At 38.1% G+C, this 14,146-nt stretch overlaps 1 protein-coding gene across 1 annotated transcript in view; it reads right to left on the bottom strand.

Annotated features, from left to right (window-relative positions):
• Positions 1–1,670: 1,670 nt before the first annotated feature.
• SRRM4 (serine/arginine repetitive matrix 4) overlaps positions 1,671–14,146 on the bottom strand; it is a 191,092-nt gene continuing 178,616 nt past the window's right edge. The window contains exon 13 of the mRNA XM_073676396.1: positions 1,671–12,999. Coding sequence (XP_073532497.1) covers positions 12,744–12,999 — 256 coding nt within the window. The 3' untranslated portion in view covers positions 1,671–12,743. The remainder of the gene's footprint in view (positions 13,000–14,146) is intronic.

Raw genomic sequence — 14,146 nt, 5'->3', positions numbered from 1 at the left:
TGTGTTTTTGAGCAAACGCTATGCGGACTTTCATATGTCTTGTACTGAGGAGAGGCTTCCGTCGGGCCACTCTGCCATAAAGGCCCGACTGGTGGAGGGCTGCAGTGATAGTTGACTTTGTAGAACTTTCTCCCATCTCCCTACTGCATCTCTGGAGCTCAGTCACAGTGATCTTGGGGTTCTTCTTTACCTCTCTCACCAAGGCTCTTCTCCCACGATTGATCAGTTTGGCTGGATGACCAGGTCTAGGAAGACTTCTGGTGGTCCCAAACTTCTTCCATTTAAGAATTATTGAGGCCACTGTGCTCTTAGGAACCTTGAGTAATGCATAAATTCTTTTGTAACCTTGGCCCGATCTGTGCCTTGCCACAATTCTGTCTCTGAGCTCCTTGGGCAGTTCCTTTGATCACATGATTCTCATTCGGTTTGACATGCACTGTGAGCTGTGAGGTCTTATACAGACAGGTGTGTGCCTTTCCAAATCAAGTCCTATCATTATAATTAAACACAGTTGGACTCCAATGAAGGAGTAGAACCATCTCAAGGAGGATCACAAGGAAATGGACAGCATGTGACTTAAATATGAGTGTCTGAGCAAAGGGTCTTAGTACTTATAACCATGTGATATTTCAGTTTTTCTTTTTTTAAAAATTTGCAAAAATTTCTACATTTCTGTTTTTTTTCAGTCAAGATGGGGTGCAGAGTGTACTTTAATGAGAAAAAAAAGGAACTTTTTAGAATTTACCAAATGTTTGCAATGAAACAAAGAGTGAAAAATGTAAAGGGGTCTGAATACTTTCCGTACCCACTGTATACTAACTATAAAGAAGCAAATCTCTCCCTGATGCAGCAGCACCTCTCCCTACGTTGCCTGATTCCGGGGTAGACTGTGATGAGCATAGCGGCACCAGGTCTTATATAAACCTGATGACGCTGTGCGGCCAGCCAATCATTGTAATGCCACAACCAACATGGCTACGGCATTACCATGCTTGGCAGGCAATCCCTGCATGTTCATTGGCTCTCTATAGAGCAGCAAACATGCAGGGAGAGGACCCGAGTTCCCACCCGAGCAACCCGGAAATACTCGCCGAGCGCTGAACTCGTCGGCCACAGTGGTGCTCAGGCGAGTACTGAGCAGTGGGAGTACGTTCGCTCATCACTAGAAATGATCCTTTTGTAGAATTATTAGCTTTCAACTTCCAACTGCAGATGAAAAGGTGTTTGCATAGCTAGTATGCAAAAATTACAAAAACAATCTGCAATTCCCTCCTACATACAGCTATTCATATGTATATCCAGACTCATAAGACTGTTACATAATGGTTCTTTTTAATAGTGTCAACATAGAGGTGCCACACAGGTACCTCAGTGCTTCTGAGAAAGTGGTACCTTTACAGATAAGATCATAAAAAGTTACTCATAGAATTCACAAAGGTAATCATGGTAGAAAATGTAAAGTAAAGCAAGAAAAATCCCATTTATGCTGCTTCAAGGCATCACATTGAGACATACTGTACTCATCAAGGTACCATAGTCACAAAATCCATTATCATTTTATAAGATAACTGTTTTCTCTGGCATATGTTATGTATATGCTTATTGTAAATGTTCATTCACAAACTTATTTTGTTACATTTTTTGGTAAAAAAAAATGTGAGTCCAATTTATTTTTGTAGGGTTTTTTTTGCATTTTTTGTCAAAATAATGTGATTTTTTTTAGAATTTTCATGATAAGATTGATTTTATATTTCATAGAATAACGAGTTGTATTGTCAAATATACCATAAAAACAATTAAATAGATCTGACTTTTACGGCTGCAGCGATTTCACATGTCTATTTTGTTATTTTTTTTAGAGCTTTATTTTTAATGGGAAAAAGTTGGTGATTTTCTCATATCTTTTAATATTTTTCATTTTTTTGTTTATATTTTTCACTCTTATTTTTGAGTCCCGTCAGGAGACTTTAACCAGTGATTGCCTGATCGCTTATACTATATACTGTAACACCACAGCATTGAAGTATATAGTGAAAATCTCAGTGTCCTTTGAAGCTCAGCATGTGTCTGAGCTTCATAGGAGTACTAAAATGGAAACCACGAGGGACTTGAGCATGTCCCCACTTCCATGATAACCCATTGATTCCTTGTCCAGATTCCCGATGGGAGCCCGTGAGAGGAGTTGAAGTGGTTAACATCAGACTGACCTCAGCTATGTCCACAGCTGTTAGATATAGATGCCTGGTATTTAGTTTAGCCGTCATACGCCGTTAATTGGTTAAACATTTCTGTATTCACAATTTTATCGGAATGCAATAAACTAGACAAAAGGAACTCTTATCATACGAATGCTTTATTTCCAGTGCTGTGGACATATTAACAAATGGAATACTACAGAAGGTCTTGGAACACAACATGGATTTTAGCTTTGTACAGTGACACAAAGTTAAAAATAAAAGCTCCGATAGCTGTACGAACATTTGTTCATTATTCTGAAGAATTGTGTAGTCCTACAGCATACAGGATATACTGTATCCAGCACATCCATTCCCATCCACATAGGATCCATTCCATCTGTATTATTATACAGTTACATTATGCCAATTGGCAGCAGACCGCTTAACCAGTAAGTACGTAACTTTAGTTGGAGTGTTAAATATGGATTCTTTCAATATACACTTCCATATCATTTTAGGCAAAGTAATTCAAAAGCGGGGACACTCTTTAAAGTTATACAGGATCAGAATAGCATGGCTGCTTTCTTTAAATCCATCGTCATACCGGCTCATTCCTTGCATTATGCATTGCAGCTCACTTCTTTTGAAATGAATGGATAGAGCAGCAATGCTACATGCAACAATTGGACTTTTGCAGCATTACTTTTGGAAGAAAGCATCTATGTTTTTTTTCAATCCTGTACAACATCTAAGATGATTATCAAGAATAGCTTTCCAGTACAGTATGGAAAAATGTGGTGGTAAATTCACTCAGCATAATGCCTAGGTATCATATTATCTGAGCTGTTTTTGAACATTTCAGTTAATTTGGTCTTTTAATAAATCATGACCATTTTCATTTTGGGCAACACAAATGGAACGTGTAAGAATTAGGCTACAGTACGTTCCCATGCTGAGTATTTGGTGAGCTTTTGATACAGATTTTCTGCTGCATTTCTGTACCTATTAGCTAAATTCAATTACTTAGTTTTTTTCCCATTGCATTTTTATTGCATTTTTGATGCTGTAGTGTTTGTCTCATTTTGGTATGTTGTATTTTACATGAAGCTGCTTCTTTTGGATATTGTTTCGCATATGAATTTTTTGTGCACTTGTGATATGGAATTGCATTTTAAGTGCAATTGCATACCACAAGTGCACTAAAAATGTATATGCGATTTTAACATGTGTATTTATATGATTTCTATGGGGAATATCCACACATAAAACTCAGTGTACCCGCAAGAGAAAACACACCGCAGGTCAGTTTACGCAGCATAAAATAAAAGCGCAGTGGGCTTAATTGTTCTATGAATCCCATCCTCTTTTCTGGAAATGTAATAAGCAAAAATATGCAGCGTCGAAAACTCACCAAAAATTCACTGTGGGAACTTATCGTTAGACGCAGTCTTTGCCTGACCTAGTAAACCCTCAGCTCAAATTGTTCTATAGCTGGTGGGAAAGTAAATGGGATCCTTGTCGTTTTCATGATCTATCTGTTATACGCATAATATAAACCTATACAATTACCAGAACACTATTCCATAAATACATGAAATAAATATTAAATACTCTCCTTTCACCTCTCCTTATATACAATGCATAGCAAAATTATATTGGTCCAGAAAGGCAACACACATAGTAACAAATAAAAACAGCACATGAAGAAAATCAACATGAGATGTTCATGATGTCCAGTATCTCTGAGCACACAAACAAGGTACAGAAACCATCAATAGGTTTATCACCGAGGAGAGACTTATCATCAAGGCCTTGACTCACAGAGACTGGGATATGATATACAATGGTCCATGACAGTAACAGATGTTCATATACAACATGGTTTAATTGCCTCTTTCTTTACAGTGTCTTTGTAGCGATGGTATGCATCATTAAAAGTAAATGCATGGTTATGCTCCTAAGTAACTATCAATGTTCATATGAAGCTCTGCCATGGATATCTATTAAGAAGGATTATATGAAAGTAGAAAAAAACCCTCGCTCTTGTCTGGGGGCTGTGTTATTTTGAGTGGCTAAGCTCTAATACAGGGCATGACCCATAGATAAGAGTGGCATGTTTTTTTTTCTAATCGCATACAATCATATTAATGTACAGTAGGGAAAATAAGTATTTGATACACTGCTGATTTTGCAAGTTTTCCAACCTACAAAGAATGGAGAGGTCTGTAATTTTTATCGTAGGTACACTTCATCTGTGACAGAATCTAAAAATAAAAACCATAAAATCATGTTGTATGATTTTTACATAATTAATTTGCATTGTATTGCATGAAATAAGTATTTGATACAATAGAAATACAGAACTTAATATTTGGTACAGAAACCTTTGTTTGCAATTACAGAGGTCAGACGTTTTCTGTAGTTCTTGACCAAGTTTGCACACACTGCAGCAGGGATTTTGGCCCACTCCTCCATACAGATCTTCACCAAATATTTCAGGTTTTGGGGCTGTTGCTGGGCAACATTGAGTTTGAGCTCCCTCCAAAGATTTTCTATTGGATTCAGGTCTGGAGACTATCTAGGCCATTCCAGGACCTTGAAATGCTTCTTACAGAGCCACTCCTTAATTTCCCTGGCTATGTGTTTTAGGTCAGTGTCATGCTGGAAGACCCAGCCACGACCTATTCTCAATGCTGTTACTGAGGGAAGGAGGTTGTTGGCCAAAATTTTGCGATATATGACCCCATCCTCCTCCCTTCAATACGGTGCAGTCATTCTGTCCTTTGCAGAAAAGCAACAAAAAAGTATGATGTTTCCCTCACCATGCTCCACGATTGGGACGGGGTTCTTGGGATTGTACTCATCCTTCTTCTTCCTTCAAAGACAGTGAGTGAAGTTGATATCAAACAGTTCTATTTTGGTCTCATCTGCAGGATTTTAAGCCATGATGGCGTTGTGTGTTACTAATGATAATGTTTGAGACTATGGTCCCAGCTGACTTCAGGTCATTGACCAGGTCCTCCCATGTAGTTGTGGGCCAATTCCTCATCTTTCTCAGAATCATCCTTACCCCATGAGGCAAGATCTTGCATGGAGCCCCAGACCGAGGAAGATTGACAGTCATATTGTGTTTTTTCCATTTTCTAATAATTGTGCCAACAGTTCTTGCCTTCTCACCAAGCTGCTTGCCTATTGTCTTGTAGCCCATTCAGGCATTCTGCAGGTCTACAATTTTGTCCCTGGTGTCCCTTGACAGTTCTTTGGTCTTGGCTATGGTGGAGAGGTTGGAGTGTGATCGATTGAGTGTGTTGACAGGAGTCTTTTATACAGGTAACGAGTTCAAACTGATGCAGTTAATATAGGTAATGAGTGTAGAGTAGAATGTCTTCTTAAAGAAAAACTAACAGGTCTGTAAGAGACAGAATTCTTGCTGGTTGGTAGGTGATCAAATACTTATTTCATGCAATAAAAAGCAATTTAATAATTTAAAAATCATACAATATGATTTTCTGGATTCTCTTTTAGATTCTGTCTTACAGTTGTAGTGTACCTACAATAAAAATTACAGATCTCTCCATTCTTTGTAAATGGGAAAACTTGCAAAATCAGCAGTGAATCAAATACTTATTTCCCCACTGTTGTTTAACAAATAAATGTTACACTTGCTTGAATATTATTTTAATACAAGAATAGCATAAAAATAAATAGATAAAATAAATACAGAAATAAATAGATACTACCTAATTATTACCTACTGCATGGCTCTCAAAGTCTTGACAGACAAAATGATCTAACAAAAGATTTGTAACGAAACAGGTTTGAAGCTAAAGAGGTCAGCCATTTTCTCTTGTTAGTGCAGCTTTCCTCACAGAGGACCAGCACTTCTGTCCATAACATGGCAGCAGGTAGACGAGTATGAGACCAGACCTGCCCATCAGACTTCTCTAATAGTACAACATCTCACATGGGAAAGCTGCTTTTCCATTGGAGGAGCTGATGGACAGGTCTGGTCACATACTCTTCCATCAGCAGCCATTTATGGACAGAAGTTCTGGTCAGTTTGTGAGTAAAGCTGTACTAACAAAAGAAAGTGGCCAATTTTTATAACAGCAAAGTTCCTAACTGTTCATGCATCTTTTTTTATTTGTAAGCATAGTAAAAATGAATGTGAAACAAATAGGAAATTAGGAAAATTTTAGCCCAGTCTATTGTGTGACATGACCCCCCCCACTCATATTTGTAAAATCTGTTATTGTGATGCCATGCTTGTCAAATAACACATCCCACTTTCAGCCATGTCAAGGATCTAGAACAATGGACTATTGAGATATAAGGATTCAAACTGTAAACATAAAATGTAACATAAAATAGGAAAATCCATGAGACCCTTAAGCCACCAACAAAATCAACTTTGTACATTGTTTAAGGTAACACATAAATATAAAGCAGCCAAAGGGTTAGCATATAAATAATACCAGTGTCATTCAAGTGTGAAGCAATCAGGGAGAGGTTGGTTCTCACCCAGATCATTATGAATAAATACAAAGAGCAAAAATATACAACAAAAAAATCCAATAAATATCTTAAAGCAGCATCAATAAAATATCAGGAACATGGAGGTACATCATATAAAAGATACAAATTATACGTTGGAACACATTGTCAATGAAAATAATGACTTAGTAGAGAAGGCTGTCCCACAGTATTTCCTTGTAAGAGTCCACTACATCCCAGACAGATTTTACATTACATTTCTAGCGGATCCATTATATTTCTGAACAGAATTGGATGGAATATTTAATACAACATATCATTCTATTGATTCTGTAAAATTCTCCCAGTGTGAAAAGTCCTTCCCCATAATACAATGTGGAACAGAAACAAATATTCCATCATATGGGCTGATCTGAATCTCCATTACTAATGGTTTCCTATGCTGAACCAGAGTGAGCAACGTAACTTGAAGGAATAACATGGGAATGAAAAATATTATTTATTGCATTATGTGCAAAAAATATATAAATAAATAAATAAACACATAAATATTAAGAATAAATTTTGAAAAGTAACACCATTGCCTTGGAGTTAAGGGGAACCTGTCATTATTATTTTATACCCCAAACTAATGGCATGTATGAAAAGGCACTGTAATGCTGATTAAATCCTTGCCTTACTTGTAGAAATCCAGCTGACTGTTTTAGAGAAATCTTTTGCTGAAATTCTATGTCAATGACCCGAAAGTGCAGCAAGGCAGGACAATGCGCGTACCTCTCCTGCCTCTCTCCCTATTCCCTGCTCACCACCTGCCTCCTGTCTGTCACTGACAGATATCGGGCAGGGGAGACACTGAAACAGGAGTGCCTCGTCAGTCAGAGACAGGAGGCAAGCGGCAGGCGTTGAGTAGAGAGAAAGGCAGGGGAGCCGCAAGTGCATTGTCCTGCCCCGCTGCACTAGTGAATCATTAGCATACAATTTCAACCAGGGATTTCTTTAAAATTGAAAAAAGTATTTCTACAACAAAGGTAAGAATTTAATCAGCATTAAAGTGCCTTTACATACATGCCCTTAGTAAGAGGTCTAAAATCCTGATGACAGGTTGACAACCCCAAAACAATCCAGGTTTATAGTTTTTTTTATGATAATTCAGGCAATCTGATACAGAGAATAATTTTTTTCACTCACTGACGTTCCAACTATTAAACAATCACATCATTTTGCAGAGAAACTGCTGTATATCCCCTAAAAGTGTGCAGCCAATCGTGATGGCTGCAGTGTGTGAATGCAGCCAGAGATGTGGGAAATTATTTGATTTATTCCTTGATCATTTACAACATGACTAGAAACTTTGTAGTTAGACCAAAAATTAGTTTTGGGTGCATTCACACATTGCGGTGATTTTACGGTTTGCAGCCATAACAGTCCTGCACCACTGAGGTCTTTTCACTCTTTCCCAGCACAATCATTTAAATTTGCAGGGAAACAGCTGTAAATAAAAAGTAATTATGCAGAAAAACAGTGAAAAGACTATAGCCATACAGGGCCATTGTGGCTAAAAGATGCAAAATGAATGCAACTCATGGACTATTTTGATGCAGGGCTGTGATTCAGATTTTCTTAAAGGGAACCTTTTAGCTGACACATGCTGCCCAAACCGTAGGCAGCATGTATCAGGCACTCATTGTACGATCACAGCCAGGTATGTTTGTCTCTGAAACGACGTTGGCCTGCATGCACGTATAGGCAAGACACTGTCAGCGGGTGGGAGGAGCCACTGGGGATCCGCCTGTACGACTGATCAATCCTGAGGTTCAGTTCCCGGTGGCTATTAAAAGTATGTTTTTCTCTGAAACGCCACAGCATTACACAGACAAACATAGATGGCTGTGAGTGTACAACCAGTGCCGAGCTGCTCTGTCTACTAATAGTAGCCGGGACTTGGTACTGCACATCCGCCTCTTATTCAAATCAATAGGAGGCGGATGTGCAGTACCCTGCAGCGACCTCAGCAAGTGAGTACTTCCGGCCGGCGGCCGCTGCTGCTGACACTGATAACAGCTGATCGGCGGGGGTCATGGATACCGGAAGAACAGATATTGATGACCTATCAAGGATCAATGTAAAACTAGTGGACAACTTCTTTAAGTCAACAGTGCTTTGTTTCTTTTGGACAACAATGCTTTGGCCTGTACAATAGAGCTTTGTGTTTAACATCTTATTATTTTGCAACTAACCTTATTGGGATGAGTAATAACAAAATATGTTTACTATAAAGGCCCCCATGAATATTGTGGTTAGTTAATCCTGCTGATTTCAATGGGATTGACCTACCATCTAATGTGTATGGGCACCTACCTACACCTGGTCGTTCTTTTCTTTCTAGATATTAGCCATCACCTGAATTACATGGCAATGTCCTACTCTTCTCCCTCCATACAGAGTACATGCACACTCAGTGTGCATGTGTATGGGAAAATTGGGAAACGTAGCACATGGCTATCCGGTGTGTATGGCCAACTTTTGGTACGGTCTACATGGCAATTGTAAATGCAACCAACGAAATGACTGAAATATCTATGGGATAGACAATTTTGCACAATTTTAACTCGTACACATGAGTGAAATTCAAGTAAAGAAAGCAGATGCCTTGTATTGTGTGAAGGCTGCATTGTATACCTCACATCTATTGAAATTTTTCACATTCATTTTTTTTTGGGGGGGGGGGGAGGGATCATGTTACAAATTGAAGGAGTGGATGTCGTAAAGTGAAAAATAAAGCTTTTCAAGGAAGACCTTCATAAATTTAGCCAATTTTACAACATGAAGGTACTATACTTGTGCGACATGTCATATATTGCCGTTCTATTTATTTCATTTTTACAAAACATGTAATTATAAAAAAAATATTGTTAAAAGCTAGCCAGATAATTGAAAGCAGCTTAGAGGAATATAGAACATAAGATAATGTGTTATGATGTGATGACATCCGGTGAATGGAGTTATACAGTAGGAGTCATGCAGATGACAATGATATCTATTTGATTGATATCAAACGTCACTATCAGGAATGAAGGGTAGTATTAAAAAAAAATAATGGTCATCTCTTACAGCTGCAACTTCTATTTTTGCATGTAGGGATCGTATATAATTTATACTTTCCGGGTAAACTCAGTCAGCACAGAGTTAAAGCTGATAAAAGACGGAAAGAGCAGACATATGCATGAATTGACCCGGGCTCAGTATGGCTCTGGTTAGAGTTAAGCTGAACAATAGACATATACAAGGTCACTGAACATTAATTAATTACTGCATGTACCGAACACAGAGCTGATAAACATGTACACTGTCAGGATGATGAATGTTTAGATTAACTACAAGGGGAACGATAGGGCATGAAGGCATGAATTGAATGTTCTTTGCTCTGTGTGATTTTGAAATGAGCACATAATGGTAGATTTACCAGGACTATGGCAGAACCAAGGACTGTTTATGCAAAAAGATGAATTTTAATGATGCTTAAGTAATTTTATAAGTCAAAACACGATAAATGTCATTGTGAACCTGGTTATAAAACAGGTAGAAGGTATTCAATGGGTGTGACCTGCCATATTTGCATTCTGTCGTTAGATATTGATAATTGCCATGCCGCGTGGTTTTAAAACGTGTTTCTTCGACATTGTTAATGCAATGAAGAAACAAATGAGTTAATTCTGCGCTGCCATGTTGGAAGGATGAGGGATGCCAATCGGAGTGTAAGTGGTTTATTTAGTCAACGCGTTAAGAAGTATACAAACTTCTTCCTCAGGACAACCACGTTTTTTTTATTTAAGTGGTGGATAGAAAATAATGTTGCTTGTGGTGCCATTTTCTGAGACCCATAGCATTTTCATTTTTAGGGATCTGGGGCTGTTTGAGGGCTTGTTTTTTGCGCCCTGAGCAGATGTTTTTACTGATACCATTTTGGGGTAGATACGATGGTATGATAGCCTCTTATTGCATTTTATTGCAATGTTGCAGCGGCCATAAAAACTTAATTCTGGCGTTTTGATTTTTTTTTCTCATTACATCGTTTACCTGTCAAATTAATTTATTTTATATTGTGAAAGATCAGACTTTTACGAATGCACTGATAATAAGCACATGTATTTTTATTATGTATTTTTATTGGGGCAAAAGTGGGTGATTTGAACTTTTGTGTTTTTTATGTTTTTCATATTTTTTAAAACTTTTTTCTCACTTTTTACTGCATTTGATAGTCCCTTTAGGGGACGTGAAGCTGCGATCGTCCGATCGCTTGTGCTATACATAGCAGTGCATTAGCACTGCTATGCATAGCTAAAATTATGATCTCATATGAACTACCACCATTGACTGGCTTTAACAAGAGGATCGCAATGACAGTCACAGGGATCTTCAGCAGATGCCAGGCTGTCGTGGCAACCCATTGGCGCCCTGCAATCACGTCACAGGTGTGCCGATGAGAGCGTGGAATAACGCGCCCTCTGCGCGTGTGTTAAGTGCCACTGTCAGAGATTGACAGCGGGATTTAACAGGTTAACATTCGAGGGCTCCGATCTTCCTGCAGCTGTTAAAAGCACATGATGGCTGATTAAATCATCATCAAATGCAGAGACACGACTTTTGATGGACAAGTATGTCAAAGGTCGTGAAGGGGTTAAAGTAAAAAGCAGTAAACTATGTCCTACCTTATTGCGTTTATTTTGTTGAACACTTCCCTCAACTTAGAAAATAGTTATCTGACAGTCCGACACAATGAAAATCCTTCCTGTGTCTCCTACAGTAAGTAAAATGATTCATTAACCATAATTCCTGTGTTCTGGGAGGTTCTGTACAATGAGGTCGTTGGTGGTAGACTGGTTTGTACTTTCCAGTCTTCTGGCTCAGATAGTAAATTCATTCACTCGTTAATAATTATGATTAATAACTTAACATTAATACAATGACTTTAACAAAATATGACAAAATATGACAAATTCCACACTCTGCGCGCCATGTATAAATATAGAAAGAAATGTGCCAAATGCATAAATTACAGCTTTGTTTTAAAGGAACAATGACAATCTTCTCATAAGCAACAAATTATTCATATAGGGAGACAGTTCTGCAAACCTCGAAATATAATTATAAAATAAATATGACAAATTTTATATATGACCCTGTGTGTTTCTATGCACCGTTCAATAACCTTGGGGAAAAAATGCACAGATTGTAAGCTCTTTAGGCAGGGAATCGCACATTTCCGATTTTCTATATGCTTGTCCTAATATAAATAAAAAATATAAATAATAAATAAGTAATTAAATAACAATACAACAAATGGCTTATGAAGTGCAGAGCTGACTGAGCCTTATTTCGATTCTTCATTAAGGTACAATAATTATTGTTCTTACTATTGTTGGAATGATTAGAATAGGGAGGATGCCAGCACATTCTTAATCTGTACCATGTTTTTGGGAACAATGAGATGCTGGATTATTGCAGCTCAGATGGATACTCACAATAAAGTCCCATGTCTAAAAACTACACCTCATTTCAAGCTTTCATGGTATACGACTTACATGGGAAAATTACTTTCACACTCTTAATAGCTGCCTGGAAATGGATATATTTAAACCCTGTCATTACTAGATTGAAATAAGTGACTCAAAGAAACCAATGTTCATTAGGAATGTCTTATGCTTACACATGGTATCGGCATTTGTGGCTCTGGTGTGTCTGTAAGCTGATTTTATATTTAGCCTCTGAGTGGCTACTTTACAAGATGCTTGCCATCAATGGGGTGTATAAGAGTCATTAAGACCTCAAGTTTTAGACTTAGTGATAAATACGTTAACAATGATAGGACAGGTGATGACTCTGCTTGTAACAGGGTACTTCTTCACGTGTTCCTATGGAGCCTCAGAACAGTTCTGTTTAGCATTGTAGAGGGAATTTGCCACATGTATGATTATCAGAAGCATACCAGTGGACATGGATGTTTAAGATAAATATTTCATTAGCCGTGCTGCAGAGTTTCGTCTGATTAACATGGAAACCCAGGCAGGAGAATCAGCGTCTGATGCTATCACAAGAGTCAGAACTTCGGCTCCAGCTTCTACTACGACTTCTGCTGTGTTCCCGTGAGCTTCTGTTCCAGTCCCTGCTGCGACTTCGACTGCTGTGGCTTCTGCTGCGACTACTTCTGTGGCTAAAGTAACTGCGACTTCTGGACCTGCTTCTTGGACTATACCAAGAAGGGGTGCTGCTGTCACTGCTGGATGACGAAGGGCTAGGCCGGTAATATGGGATCGGACGCTTTCGAGCACTGTGAGGAGAAGAATGACAGACACGTTAGCACAGCTTGTGATGGATTTCTAAAGCTGAGATGCCAAGTTGCTTTAGGTCACAAGTGCCATGTAAGGACAGGAGAGGTTATGAGAGATCCTGCCTATTTTTAGAGTATACAATGCTGCTGCTCTCTGCTGGAAATTCATATGAAATATTACTGAACTGAATTTTTTTTTTGCGATTTGATGGTTATTTCAAACACATATCTGTTTGAAGCCTCTTATTTTTATGTCTTGTGCTACTGATCTCCGGAAAATAATTTAAAAACACACAAAAAAGACATGTGGAATTGCCATTAATTACATTTAAATGAACTGTTTCATGAAATCACATGTAGACTTATGAGAAATGCATGTATGTCAAATATAAACTTAGATGAGGAAATAAATATATTTAGGACAATATGATTTACAGGAGTTAGCTCATACAGTAGTTGTGAACCAAATGTGTCTACTTAAAGTCTCTTGTCTTCGTATTATATGCAAATTTATGCAAATGTGCTAAATCAGACATAAACAGTCTCATTAGAATCAGGACATCCATGTAGCATGAAACCTGATTTGTTCATAACAACTATCCTTTATCATACCAACTACAAAAATATAAACATGTTAACCCCTTCCTACCAGTTTTGGCATTCTTTATCAATTCTCATTTTACAAATCTGATATGTGTCACTGAATGTTAGAATAACATTGGAATGGTTTCGCTCTTCACACTGTGTCTGCATATGAACTGCAGTGGCAAAAATACTTTTTTGCAAGGGTTATTTATGAAAGTGGTATGCTCTGTTAGATGCAGTATTAGGAATGCATTGTCAGTATTTTTTATGTGGTGGTTATGGTGGGGTGGAGGATACCTATTTAAGACAGTTTTTTTTAAAAAAGAATGTGGTCAACTGCCACAGCTATATAGTTAGCAGCAGACTGCAAAGCCCTAATCCCTGCCTAGAGACTGTATTCAGCTACTTTCCCTGCTCCTGCAACTCTCTCTCCCTCCCTTGGCTAAATGCAGAATGTATCTGATACAAATCACAAAATTAGCCCTTACAGGGACTGTTAGTGTAATGGTTCAGCTTCAGCACCAGTATCAACACTACTGATTCATTAAACTGTGCACACACA

Source organism: Phyllobates terribilis, unplaced genomic scaffold, assembly GCF_046119375.1.
Source record: "Phyllobates terribilis strain yellow unplaced genomic scaffold, ASM4611937v1 Scaffold_1__5_contigs__length_1240528914, whole genome shotgun sequence".
Lineage (NCBI taxonomy): Eukaryota > Metazoa > Chordata > Amphibia > Anura > Dendrobatidae > Phyllobates > Phyllobates terribilis.
Note: the sequence above shows the minus strand (reverse complement) of the source record. Positions and strands in the feature narration are given on the sequence as shown.